The sequence below is a fragment of the Tasmannia lanceolata genome, unplaced genomic scaffold (genome assembly GCF_043159265.1).
Source record: "Tasmannia lanceolata isolate RefF3 unplaced genomic scaffold, GAP_Taslan_0.1 ptg000023l, whole genome shotgun sequence".
NCBI classification, from domain to species: Eukaryota; Viridiplantae; Streptophyta; class Magnoliopsida; order Canellales; family Winteraceae; genus Tasmannia; species Tasmannia lanceolata.
In genome coordinates, this window is record NW_027518700.1 from 15,939,904 (window position 1) to 15,954,171 (window position 14,268).

Genomic DNA, 14,268 nt, shown 5'->3' on the forward strand with positions numbered 1-14,268 from the left:
TTACAGGTTCTGCCAAGCTAGTTTGTGCAGTCAGATTTCGGGCGTCATCAGCCGGTTTGGACCTATATTTCCATGGTAGGTGGGGAGTCAAGAATGCGTACTGACCAAATTTGTGCCAGGACAAGAATCAGGCAATGGTGACAGGACTATGGGACCTGCCGATGGAATTAAGCATTGAACGTGGTACTTGTAATGTTTCCACTAGGGTCTGTCTGAAGGGATCGGCTCCTAAAGACTGGTGGCCCTATGTGTTTGAGGAAACACATGGATCGTGTGCTTGTGTGTCTCACACTGGAAAGTACTCACAAGGTATGTGGCAATATACACATGTGCGAGGGATCAGAAAGTAATTCAACAGAATTGGGCTAATGTACATTTTTCCGGAATGCGTTCGAATTATGTGCTGTATTACGATAGGGTGTATGTGACATACTTAATTAGAGAAGCCTTTGTGGTGAACTCTTTGGTATGGGACATAGGGCACTACACTGGACAGAGTGACGAATGCCCATGCTGGGACTGATTGCAATGTGCCGATCAAAGTGGAATTAGCTGTGGAATTTACGATTAATTTATATTTAATTATATTCAATTTGATTTTATTTAGAGGCCTCAACATATACACGATAATTAAATATAATTACTGACGATCGATTGAGCCAAATTGGAATTTTTCTTGGAATATTTTTGAAGAAAATTTAGTGATGTAATTTTTTGCAAAATAATATGTATAATTAAATATTTATTTTCTCAAATAATTACATCACGGGAATTTACAAAAACGATTTACAATTTGGCTGATCAAGTCGGGGAACACTTTGAATTGAGGAAATCCAGAAATAAACGAAGGAATTGGAAAAACAGAAAAATCCCATGTTTAGACTCGATTGAAAGTGAGGGTTTAATAGATGGTTTAATCGGGAAACTATCCGAGGGTGTGCACACTTTGACTTTGTTGTAATTACCGATTGATGATGGTTACATGATAATTATGTACTAGTGATGAGATGACCAATTTAATTATGATAATTATGTACTACTATACTAGTGATGGGATGACCAATTTGCTTCTCAAAAATTGGGAATTGGCCAGGGAGACCTAACCCTAGGTATTGGGTTTTAGGGAAGCCTATAAAAGCTATGGTATCCCACTCCTTGGTAACTGTTCAAAAAGCAGAATCTCTGGAATTTGGAGATTGGAAGAGAACACCATCGGACTCACGATTGAACAGGGAGTGGATCAGAATTGGTCGGCATGCTTTACAAATTGGCAATTCATCTTCTCCAAATCCATAAAGCGATCCTCCGCTGCACACACGAATCGAGGTACACGCATTTTTGCATTCGGAATACTTTAACAGGGTGAGGGCATGATTGAGAAGAGTATGGGAAGTGGCTTAAAAATATGGAAAAAGAAAAACCCTATACAAAATAGAGTTTTTTACTTCCCTATTTTTCGGTCATTCATGCCCTCTCAAATCTCTCCCTCCTACCACGAAAGGCTCTCACACCACTTGTTAATCTAATATTCCATGAAAAAAAAATTTCAAGCTTGCCAAGCATGGCCTAAGTGTATAACAATGTGGTGAGCATAGTTCAACATATCCACAGATTAAAATAAAATATATTAGTCATATGGAATTAGAAATAGAGCATTATGTAATGTTTTAGCTTGTTTACTTTTATTTTTAATCCCACTATGTGTTAATAGGCACTATGAAATCACCATAAACATTTGGGCCCTGTTCGTTTGGGATTGTCCCAACAGATTGTGACCCCAAACAGATTATTGGACTCAAAATTACGTTGACTCCAATAATCTGTTTGGGGCTCACAATCGGCCCAATCGGGTGGGACAATCCCAAACGAACAGGGCCTTGGTGGTAGAAGGTTGTCCCACTAATGTGAATGGATAATTTTTTATGAAGGGATATTTGTCGCCATTTAAATAGACCTTATGATTATGTGCAGGGTCCTGTAACTAACTAGGTACATCTCTTTTCATTTGCCCTACTTTTTTCCAACTAATGCTTCTTTTGCTCTTGTTTTAGGCCTACGTCCTACGGTAAAATGGGTGCAGAGCGCTGGCAAGCAGGAGGCTAAACTTTAGCAGTTTTGATAAGATTTTATATGATGTGTGTCCATTTATTGGGCAACAACGTAAATAGGTTGTACCCAAAAAATCATTTCCATAGGATGATCTAACCCTCCAATCTATAGAGGGATATAGATCGGACGGTTAGGATCATCCTATGGAAATGATTTTTGGGATCCCGAAAGAAGGCCCACAGAGATGGCATGAGACACCGACCCGATGTTTGAAGAGATGAAGCTTGGTTGTTGTCCAACAGATGAAAGGTTTGGATCATCCTATGAAGTGCGTCGTACAATACTTTATGAAAACTATTGAACTAAAGATAGGAGGGTTAGGATCATCCTATTAAAATGAATTTTGGGGCACTACCTAATGATGTTGTTTCCCAACAATTCGACGGGTTGGATCATCCTATGAAGTGGGTCGCACAACCTATTTACGTTGTGGCCCAACAAATGGACGGTTTGGATCATCCTATGATTTGGGCCGTACTGGTCTTCTTTAAAAATACTGAATCATACGGCCGCACATCTTACATCCTATGACAAGTTTTTAGATCTTAAACTTGAAGCAGTTCAATAAACTCTTATCAGAGCAAAAAGGTTGGAAGTTCATGTAACAACCGATTTCCAACTGTTGAATCCATTTGCAAGGGACCCTTTTCTTTCCGCCATATATATCTAGTTAATAGTGTCCTTTCGCAGTAAGGCCACGTTTGGATACCTCGTGTTTTTGTATTTGGATTTGGATTTGAGTTTTGGATACAAAATACATCAGTCATCCTCATGGTCATATCGTGCGAGGGAGATGTTGTATGAGGAAGCGAGGGCTGCTGCTGCAGCAAGGTTGAGGAGCAGCGAGGGTGAAGCTAATTGCCACAAATATTGATTTCCAAATAATGTCTTGCAGAACAGATTTGAAAATCAGATTTTTCTCATTGCTGTGGCTGATTTGGAAATCTAAGGATCTGATCCAGTTCCAAATCTCAACTGCAAATATGAGAAATCCAAATCTAAATCTTGTGGGTATCCAAACGTGGCCTAATAGAAATAGTAAATTGCAGAGCTATGAATCCTGCAAATGGTGTTTGATGAATGCTATAATTTTATCTACCAAGAAAAGAAAACCATGGCATTCAATCTTGCATTCTCCATTGACCAGGTCTCATCCAGAATTCTAATTTCACTTATACAGCCTATATTTCAACGAATCGAAATTCATGTTCTAACTAGTCTTTTTTCTTTGTTTTCATCTTACTTTTTTTGTTTTTTTGGCGTGAGTAAACCTGCAACCTGGTCAAGAAGAAACCAGTGATCTGTGTGTACCCATCCTTCCCTCCAACCAAATTACAGATCTTTCTATTTTGTAAGAACAGAAGTATATATTTCCTCAGTTTTTCTTCCATTCAGAGTTTTCCTTGTAGCAGAAATTTCATGTCCTACAATCTGTTTTAGCTTCTAGGTGTACCAAATTTATCTTTGCCAGTTCTATAACAAAGAACCTACAGTGTAATTTCGCCTTTTATTCTGGCTGTGTTTTTCAAGACTTCCACACAAAGATGATAATTGGTGGAGGTTGTGAGTCTCACTTCTCATACCATATGCTTTATGTTGCATTTTGAGATATAAGACCTGTTCGGCTTATATCTTACGATCTAACCATTGGAATTAGCTGACTTTTTTATATATTGTGGTGCTATAAGACTATAATAGATGTACCAAATATTAGATCACTCGGATAAGATTAAGAGTGCCATCAGTCATGTGTAATGTTGGTATTTTTGCAAACTAATTTCATAATCTTTTTGGGTGAAAATGACTTGTGATGGCATTTTTGCTTTGGTCATCAAGCATTGCCTAGTGTTAGGTTACCAATTCCTAGTTAAAATTTCATTGCTTGTGTTAACTTACCACATTCTCTAAAAGCTTGAGCTGCTGGAGAAAAGCGTTATTTATCTTTTATACTTTTAACACTCCCCCACACGTGTGGCCCACTTGGCAAACACATGGCACATGTGGTCCCACTTTGGGCCGACCATCGCATGTGGATTTTTGCTATCCGAGAGGTTTGAACTCGAGACCTTTGGCTCTGATACCATGTTGAGAGAGAATAGAGAGAAGAGAAAGGTGAGTTAGGAAAATCTCCCCCTCACTTATGTATTTATATTAATAGGATAAGTACAAAAAATGACAACTATGCCCTTAGGCAATACACTATATCCAACAGCTTGTAATACTTTTAACAATACTTTTAACTATCACTGTTGCGAATTTGCTAAGCATCATTGTTCTCTGTCTTTTAAAAGTGTGTATTTACCTTTAGTTATTATATTTCTTTCATTGATAAAGAGGGCAAAAACACAATTTTAATGTAATATCAAAGTATTTCATTTTTTTTAAATGGAATATCAAAGTATTTCATGCAGATAGTGGTTCGAATATTGTGCTCCCGGTCTGCAATTGTATTTATAAGATGACGGCATAACATTTTAATCTTCATGTCATCGTTTATTATGCTCTTCATTTTCAATTGTATTTATAAGGTAATAGCATAACATTGATGATCAGCTGCAGAAAGCTATTTCAAAAAAATAAGATAATGCCATAAAATTTTGATCTTCATGTCATGGCACCACTCAGCAAAATGGTGCATTAGAGAGGAGTAAGCACAACCACTTATTAAAGTCGCACATGCCCTTTTGATAGAGATGTAGGTACCTAAACATTTTTCGCATGATGGTGTCCACACAACCCGTACTTAAATTATTGTTTGCCTTTATATGTGTTCAATTTTCAATCTCCCCTTAGTTACTTAATGTTGGTTGTTCATCTTTAAGTACTACTCTGTGTTTGGTTGTGAATGTTTCGACCAAGGTGTCTCCTTAGGAAGAGGAGCATAAGAGAGATGAGAATATTGTTCTTGCAACTGTAATACTAATACCTCATCTTAAATTTATAATAGATCATTTCTCAACCACCAAATTTTGGATCATTTTCATAGCATTATTTTCCTTTTCTTATAGGCTTTACTAATTTTCCACGTATCTGTGCAATATTTTGTTCTCTCTTCTACTTTTTTTCTTGGTAGATGGATAAATGGTTCTTTCTTATAATGTTGATTTCATTACTTCTCCCAAATGATTCTTTCATAATAGCCCATGCGTTATTCACAGGCATTCGTTCTACTTTCAAATGTATGTGTGTATGACACATCCATAGTGGACAAACAAATGAACATTTTAGATAATCAGCAGTCAACATTTTAGCCACTGAATTTGCTCCACCATTAACCTTTAACAAAAAGATGTAGAGATGACTCATGGCATGAACAATAAAAAGTAGAACTCACCAAACTATCCAGATAATGTTGATCCCATCTGGGTGCTTCCCTTATTTAATGTATATCACTAACCAATGAAATCAGTCATGCCAAATCCACTCAAAAGTAGCAAACTATCACAATCAACTCAAGCTCTAATATGCAAAATCCATCTGATAAAATTCATCTAGAGACATAAGAGGGAACAAAACAGAACACAACTTGCTACATGTAATAGATTCTTACTGATATTAATTTCACTAATCAAAGAGTGAGAATCCCATGTCATCGTCACTCTCCTCCTTCTCTTCCTTCTTCTCCTCAGCTGGAGGTGCCTCCGCGGCTGCTGGTGCGGAGCTTGCTGCAGCAGAGCCTCCTCCACTTGCAACAAAACCGCCGCCGACGCCACCTCCCCCTCCAATAATCACCTGAAGTAAAACCCCACCTTTTGTCATTAGCCATAAAAAAGGGGAAAACAAGTCAAAGAGGTGAAATAAAACAACATTAAAAGGAAAGGTTGATAAAAAAAAGAAACAAAAAGTGCAATATAAGTTCAGATTTAGAAATATAAATCCCAAATATTTGTTCATAAGCACAGTCACAATCTATGAGAAAACTGCAGAAACACTCATCATCAGAAATGAGGATAAGAGGCCATGAAAACAAAATCCTTCAACAGTACTTAGGATATCACACAAGACCATGCAAGAATCATCTGTTTTGCCACTAAACCACCAGTAAGCGATTTAGTGGCATCTGTTTTGCCTAGGGAGGGTCATATTTTCCACTGCATAGTTCTAGTAATGCAAGTTGAACCAATCTTACTTTGGCATGTGATTGAGCTTATGCTCAATATTCTTCATTGGTTGAGGAAGACTGCCCACCCTAGTGGTTCAACCCTAAATTCTAGCAAGAGCAATGAAACTTGAATATAGACAAAATTGCAAACTTTGGCATAAAATGTCCATGGCTTATGAAATATGGGTTGGAACTTGGAAGTTTGGAAACATATGCCTGATGGTCACTCTAAACATAAGCTCTTTGTGTTCTCAACAATGCATTGCATTTTTACTTGATATAGAAAAATCCTGAAAAAGAATCACCCAAGCCTAGACATTTTGACAGCAAACTAAAAACCAAGGCGACAATAATTTTTGTAAACTTAGAAATCAATTGGTAACATTCAATCACCAAGACATAGATCATATATTTAGTTGCTGTTTGGATACATGGATTTTATAATCCAGGATTGGAAAATCATGGATTTTTTTTTTGCTAAAACTTGGAATTTATAAGCTAAAACCTGGATTTTGCAATGAACAGACCAGATCTTAGCTTATAAAACCCAGGTTTTAACTTATAAAGCCCAGGTTTTAGCTTGTAAAATCCAGGATTTCACAATCCTTTTTAAGTAAGTTTTGACACTTGTGATGTTTGGGGCCTCTTTGGATGAATCTAGAAGTTTTTGCATATAGGTTCATATGGAAATGATGTTGAAGTTAAATATGATTATTTGCAATACAATATTTCTAGAAATGATCTAGTTAATGGCTTCCAAAGAGGGCCTAATATGCCATTTGCAAATGAGATTAAATTAAAATACTTCCATTTTCGAATAAGGACCCATTTTGGCGGCATCCAAAAAGTCCCTTAGGCTCCGTTTCTTTCGACGTAAACACGGATTTAAAATTTGTTTTATGTTGTAAAAATGAACATAAAACAAATTTTACGTCCATTTTTACGTCAAAAGAAATGGAGCCTTAGGGTCATATTTGTTGCACGAGTTGCCTTGTAGAGTAGAGATGAATTAAAACTAAAGTAGTCAACAGGTGTAATAGAAGTGAAGTAGTTTCCTTGTAGATTAGTGGCGAATTAGAACTAAAGTAGTCAACAGGTGTAATAGAAAAGTACTCTCCTCATACAGTAGTGGTGAGTAGTGTTTAGTGGTCAACTTAAGTAATTTCCTGCTGCAGTCTCACTACCGAAAGAAGGCCGCCCATCTACAATAGGACCCATAGCAGTCTTTTATTCCTATTTTTTAATAGGACCAATTACATTGAAGGTGTAGATCGTGCAATGATGCAGGCACATATACGTTTGTGATGAACCCATATCACTATGTACCAACTTGCGCAGCTTCTAGTGTTTAGTAGGTGTTTTGAGTCTTTTGACCATCTACTAGTAGTGTTTGGTTGCATGTTTTGATTTGAACTACCAAACTACCAGGAGACTACATGCCTTGTCTCCCTTGTCTGCCTATGTGAGATGACTTTTGTCCCCCACCAACCGAGCTGTTAGTGGTTTGTGTTAATTATCTGTTACCTACCTAAGGATATCATAAATACTGTTTTAGTTTTTTTTTTTTTTTTGGGAGTTAATAGGACTCTTTATCACAAGAGTATTGGATATGGGTTAGTTGGTCCTAGTCTTCAGGAGTTTTATTAGATTGGGTCTCTTGGTTCTCAAGTGATTTTATTTGCTATAAATAGCTTGTAATCAGCCATTTTTCAAATCAATTACGAATTTCAAACCCAAAACCGTGTCTACACAGACGAGGCTGATCTTCTCTCTAACAAGATAACTGATTTGGGTTCATAAAATTATCTTATAAACCTTCCACCAACTGATACGAAAAACAAGATCGATGTACTCAATCATAATCACAACAAAATACAGATCATCCAGAAGCTAAATTTAAAGAAAAAAAAACAGGGAAAAATAATAGTCCTCTACACAAATCTAAAACGCTAAAATCCCAGCAATATGAAAAATGAAACAGAAGAAAACCATCCTAATCCCTAAACAGTCATTCTAAACAAGACAGCAGGTGAACAAGGTTAGAAAGAAGATACACTAACGAGCCGTTTGGATACAAGGATTTTAAAATCCAGGAATGTAAAATCCTGGATTTTACAAGCTAAAACCTGAATTGTAAATTTTCAAGATTGTAAAATTCAGATTCTAGCTTATAAAATCCAAGTTTTAGCTTACAATATCCAGGTTTTGGCTGATAAAATTTAGGTTATAGCTTGTAAAATCCAGGATTTAACGAGCTAAAATCTGGATTTTATAAGCTAAAACTTGAATTGTAAATTTTCAAGATTTTAAAATCCAGATTTTAGATTATAAAAGAGAAAATGACCAAAAAAAAGGTCTTTATTATGATAATGACGTGTCCAGAGGGGAGATTTGAAAATGACTAATATAGAGTGATAGTGACTTGTTTGGGTGTTTTAAGACCAAAGTACCCCTCAGTTGAATTTATTTTTTTACTTTGGGAATGAGTAAAAAGATATTTTCACAAAGATATTTTCACCTCTCTCTCTCTCTCTCTCTCTCTCTCTCTCTCTGTGTCGCAATCACCGGCCTTTCTCGCCGGCCTCTCTCTCCGGCCTTTCTCTCTCTTTACTCTCTCTCTCTCTCTCCGGCACTCTCCGTCGACGGCACGGCACCCTCTCTCTCGACCTCTCGACGGCCCTCTCTCTCGACCTCTCGACGGTACCCTCTCTCTCTCCGGCCCTCTTCGTCGACGGCACGGCACCCTCTCTCTCGACCTCTCGACGGCACCCTCTCTCTCTCCGGCCCTCTTCGTCGACGGCACGGCACCCTCTCTCTCGACCTCTCGACGGCCCTCTCTCTCAACGGCACCCTGTCGCTCTCCCTCTCTCATAGGTTGGTACTCTCTCCCTCTCAGTTGTTTTTTGGGATTTTAGGGTTTTGAAAAATTAGGGAAACCAAAAATTAGGATTTTAGGGAAACCAAATTTTTGGGAAACCAAATTTTTAGGATTTTAGGGAAACCAAAAATTAGGGGTTTTGAAAACAAAAATCAGTTTGAAAATCAGTTTTCTCAAAACCCCTATTTTTAACCCCTAATTTTTTAGTAAATCTATGGTTTAAAGTCCTAAAGGTTGGTTTAAACCCCTAAGTTTTTACTAAATGTATGGTTTAAAGCCCTAAAGGTTGGTTTAAACCCCTAATGTGTTACTAAATCTATGGTTTAAAACCCTAAAGGTTGGTTTAAACCCCTAATGTTTTACTAAATCTATGGTTTAAAGCCCTAAAGGTTGGTTTAAACCCCTAATTTTGTACTAAATCTTTGGTTTAAACCCCTAAATGTTCGTTTAAACCCCTAATGTTTTACTAAATTTATGGTTTAAAGCCTTAAATGTTGGTTTAAACCCCTAATTTTTTACTAAATCTATGGTTTAAAGCCATAAAGGTTGGTTTAAACCCCTAATTTTGTACTAAATCTATGGTTTAAAGCCCTAAAGGTTGGTTTAAACCCCTAATGTGTTACTAAATCTATGGTTTAAAGCCATAAATGTTGGTTTAAACCCCTAATGTGTTACTAAATCTATGGTTTAAAGCCATAAATGTTGGTTTAAACCCCTAATGTGTTACTAAATCTATGGTTTAAAGTCCTAAAGGTTGGTTTAAACCCCTAAGTTTTTACTAAATGTATGGTTTAAAGCCCTAAAGGTTGGTTTAAACCCCTAATTATTTACTAAATCTTTGGTTTAAAGGCCTAAAGGTTGGTTTAAACCCCTAATGTTTTACTAAATTTATGGTTTAAAGCCCTAAAGGTTGGTTTAAACCCATAATGTTTTACTAAATCTATGGTTTAAAGCCCTAAAGGTTGGTTTAAACCCCTAATTTTGTACTAAATCTTTGGTTTAAACCCCTAAATGTTCGTTTAAACCCCTAATGTTTTACTAAATTTATGGTTTAAAGCCTTAAAGGTTGGTTTAAACCCCTAATTTTTTACTAAATCTATGGTTTAAAGCCCTAAAGGTTGGTTTAAACCCCTAATTTTGTACTAAATCTATGGTTTAAAGCCCTAAAGGTTGGTTTAAACCCCTAATGTGTTACTAAATCTATGGTTTAAACCCCTAATGTGTTATTAAATCTATGGTTTAAAGCCCTAAAGGTTGGTTTAAACCCCTAATTTTGTACTAAATCTATAGTTTAAAGCCCTAAAGGTTGGTTTAAACCCCTAATGTGTTACTAAATCTATAGTTTAAAGCCCTAAATGTTGGTTTAAACCCCTAATGTGTTACTAAATCTATGGTTTAAAGTCCTAAAGGTTGGTTTAAACCCCTAAGTTTTTACTAAATGTATGGTTTAAAGCCCTAAAGGTTGGTTTAAACCCCTAATTATTTACTAAATCTTTGGTTTAAAGGCCTAAAGGTTGGTTTAAACCCCTAATGTTTTACTAAATCTATGGTTTAAAGCCCTAAAGGTTGGTTTAAACTCATAATGTTTTACTAAATCTATGGTTTAAAGCCCTAAAGGTTGGTTTAAACCCCTAATTTTGTACTAAATCTTTGGTTTAAACCCCTAATGTTTTACTAAATTTATAGTTTAAAGCCTTAAAGGTTGGTTTAAACCCCTAATTTTTTACTAAATGTATGGTTTAAAGCCCTAAAGGTTGGTTTAAACCCCTAATTTTGTACTAAATCTATGGTTTAAAGCCCTAAAGGTTGGTTTAAACCCCTAATGTGTTACTAAATCTATGGTTTAAAGCCCTAAAGGTTGGTTTAAACTCCTAATGTTTTACTAAATCTATGGTTTAAAGCCCTAAAGGTTGGTTTAAACACCTAATATTTTACTAAATCTATGGTTTAAAGCCCTAAAGGTTGGTTTAAACCCATAATGTTTTACTAAATCCATGGTTTAAAGCCCTAAAGGTTTGGTTTAAACCCCTAATTTTGTACAAAATCTTTGGTTTAAAGCCGTAAAGGTTGGTTTAAACCCCTAATTGTTTACTAAATCTATGGTTTAAAGCCCTGAAGTTTGGTTTAAACCCATAATTTTTTTAAAATGTATGGTTTAATGACCTAACGTTTGGTTTAAGCCCTAATAATTTTTCAGAAATCTATGGTTTAAGCCCTAATAATTTTTCAGAAATCTATGATTTAAGCCCTGAGATACAATACAATCGAAAATATATAGTTTAAACCAATAATTTCTCACACCTTATTGGTTTAAACTCTAAATCTTGAATAATATATGGTTTAAATCAATAATTTATGACAAATCATTTGTTTAAACTCCTTTTTCGAAAATCAGCCCCTAAGTTTTGAGAAACAATGGTTTAAACCAATAATTTATGAGAAATCATTGGTTTAAACCCTTAATATTTGAGAAATCAGTTGGTTTAAAGCAGTTGTTAACTTTTTTTTCACCACATTCTGTTTCAACAGGTCGAAATCTGATTTAGTGGATTTGATTCCATCTTTTCCCCCTAGTGATCATCTCATCAAACCATGGTAATGCCTCCGTTATTCTTTTAAGCCTTGTATTTTTAAAAATGTTGTATATATCTAATAATGGTTTGTTTTGCAGGCGTCTTATGCTACGTCGAGATGCTGCCCCTCTAAGTTTGACGAATTCTTCAGGTCCCTCCGTTATTCAGTTTGGAAGTTTAAATTAATTGTGGAAGAGCGTGGTCGATGATGTGTTGTTGTTTTGCAGCAATGATTCCGGGTTGTTTGTGCTTAAGGAGATGGACTGCCTGGCACGTGACGTTCCGCCAGAGTTCAGTCAGGCAGATATAGAGCTGATGAGATGACAATTGTTGGAGGATTTCTTAGAAGGGCGGTGTGGCACGGTTTTGAACTTGTAGGAGTTGATGAACATGCAGGCTTGGCGAGGTTGAATTCCATTTCAAATGTAGGCTTGTAAGAAACAATATCGTTGTAATGTTTATATGTGGGTAAAAGCTGGGAAGATGCCAAAAATCATTTTTCATATCAACATTGTATTTGGTTTGTCTTTTTGTAGCAACAACCAGAAAATGCTGTTGTAAATAAGATAGGCTTTACATGGATATGTAAGTGGTACACATTCCAACACGAAAACATCTCTGTTGTTCTATATGTGGATCTTATCAAATACATGGATGATGGTTTGTACTCTAAAAATTTGTTTAAGATTTTGAGATCCAATGTAAGCCGAAAGTTGATTACTTCAGTCAAACTTATAAAAGTAAATTTGTGGCCAATAATCAGTTTTGAACCCAGACTAGGTTGGGGAAAATGAAAAAAAAAAAAAAACAACGTCCAAACTCTACTGCGGAATTCCGAGAAAAGCTTCGGAATTCCGCAGTAGCCATATACAGAACCCCAACAGATGAATATGTTACTGCGGTATTCTGCCGAATTCTCGAAATTCCGCAATAACCCAATTATGCAAAAAAAATTGTGTCGGAATTCTGATTTTTTTTTCGGAATTCCGAGAGTCGGCCCAGGCGCGCATAATGTCTGGACCAACTCGTTGAACTCATTTTAATTTCTTTCTCCCTTTTTCTCCTCCATCTCAAAAACCTCATTTGTTTTTGTTTTTTTCTTCCCTAAATCCACCATCCATCCTCCCTCCATCATCGATCCTCTTCTTCCTTAGCAAACCCTACATTTCTCTCCTAAACCCTACCCACATCATTTTTCTTGAAACCCTTTCCCCTTTCTCTCATTTTTCCATCTTTTAGCTGTCCCTTCCCCTTCCTCTTCTTTTCCCCTTTCTCAATTAAGTCACAGTGAGAGGGGTACCGACCTCTTTTGTGCCGGTGGCGGGGAGAGAGAGGACCGGCGAGAGAGGTAGAGAGAGTGCCGGAGAAGACCGCCGGAGAGAGAGAGAGAGAGAGGTGGGTGTATACTGTTAAGTGCTTTGGGTTTCTCAAATTAAAAAAATCTAACAGCTCAAAGTAATCATCATAGCCTGTAATTTGATTTGATAGGGGGAGAGAGAGAGGGAAAGAGAGAGAGAGGGAGAGGGAAAGAGAAAAACGTAGAGTGAGGGGCATTCTCGTCCTAAAGACTTTATATTAGTCATTTCCAACTCTCTCCCCTTGACAGGTCATTGTCATATCAAAGCCCTTTTTCTTGGTCATTTTCTCATTATAAAATCCAAGTTCTAGCTTATAAAATCCAGATTTTGGCTTATAAATTTAGGTTTTAGCTGATTTTACAATCCTGGATGATAAAATCCATGTATCCAAACAGCTTATAAAAAATATAATCAAAACACTAACTAAGAACAGATCAAAAGGAAGAACGAAATAGAGATCAAACAACAACAATACAACAAAATTCTGACCTGAAAAACAGCTGAAGAAGGAGAGATCATAGAAAAAGAGGTCTGAGCTGCACCACTCTCACTACATTGAGCTGCTCTCACCAACTTTCTCTGTAACTCAAAGGTCGATGAACCAGATTCTTCGAGATCGCCGGAAAACTGAGTTGCTTTCCATTGATTGCCGGAATTTCTGCAGACGAACGTGTAAACGCCCATTTTGTAGAGAGATCGATGACCGGAGAAAAACTCTAAACCCTAAATTGATAAGATAGGAGGAGTTAGGGTTCTTTTTGTGCATTTTATATGAAAAGGGAAACCCTAATCGAAGAGGGGTACGGACATTATTTTAGGACCGATATACCCCTGCTGCTTTGGGAGGAACTTCGAAGGACAAGCTAAAGCTTTTGGGGCAATAACTGTCCAAGTCATTTATACACGTCTAGGGTGATCGGGGCCGTCGATCTGGTTGTGTAGTCTGGTTGTGCTAGGCAATCGGATGATCGTAGTGGCTTGATCCAAAGGTGTATCCTTCGGATTTCTGGAAGTGGGAGACGAGTTTGATCATTGATTTTCGAAGCCCTTGGGATACTTAGCGAGGGAAATATTTGTTGGGAATTTTTCAGAAGATTTTTAGATGACCGGATCCTTTGAATTCTTGTTGGAAGTGGAAGATGAGTTTGATCAAGATCAGGTTGGTTCGGTTCGATTCCATGGTTCCATGGCTCTGGTTTTGCTTCCCAATAACCGGGTTGGTTCGGCTCGTTCCATGGTTCTTGTTTT

At 36.8% G+C, this 14,268-nt stretch overlaps 1 protein-coding gene across 1 annotated transcript; it reads right to left on the reverse strand.

Moving 5' to 3' along the window:
- Positions 1–5,419: 5,419 nt before the first annotated feature.
- Positions 5,420–13,768, reverse strand: LOC143856724 (large ribosomal subunit protein P3-like). The gene is made up of 2 exons (XM_077366999.1): positions 13,510–13,768; positions 5,420–5,841 (listed from the first exon to the last, which is right to left on the reverse strand). Exons 1-2 carry the CDS (start codon positions 13,702–13,704, stop codon positions 5,674–5,676), a joined length of 363 nt encoding a protein of 120 aa, XP_077223114.1. The 5' UTR covers positions 13,705–13,768; the 3' UTR covers positions 5,420–5,673.
- Positions 13,769–14,268: the final 500 nt, after the last annotated feature.

Coding starts and splice junctions, on each gene's coding strand:
- LOC143856724 (XM_077366999.1), bottom strand. CDS start 13,704: ATGGGCGTTTACACGTTCGTCTGCAGAAATTCCGGCAATCAATGGAAA. Junction 5,842..13,509: donor CTTCTTCAGCTGTTTTTCAG/GTCAGAATTTTG, acceptor GTTTTACTTCAG/GTGATTATTGGAGGGGGAGG.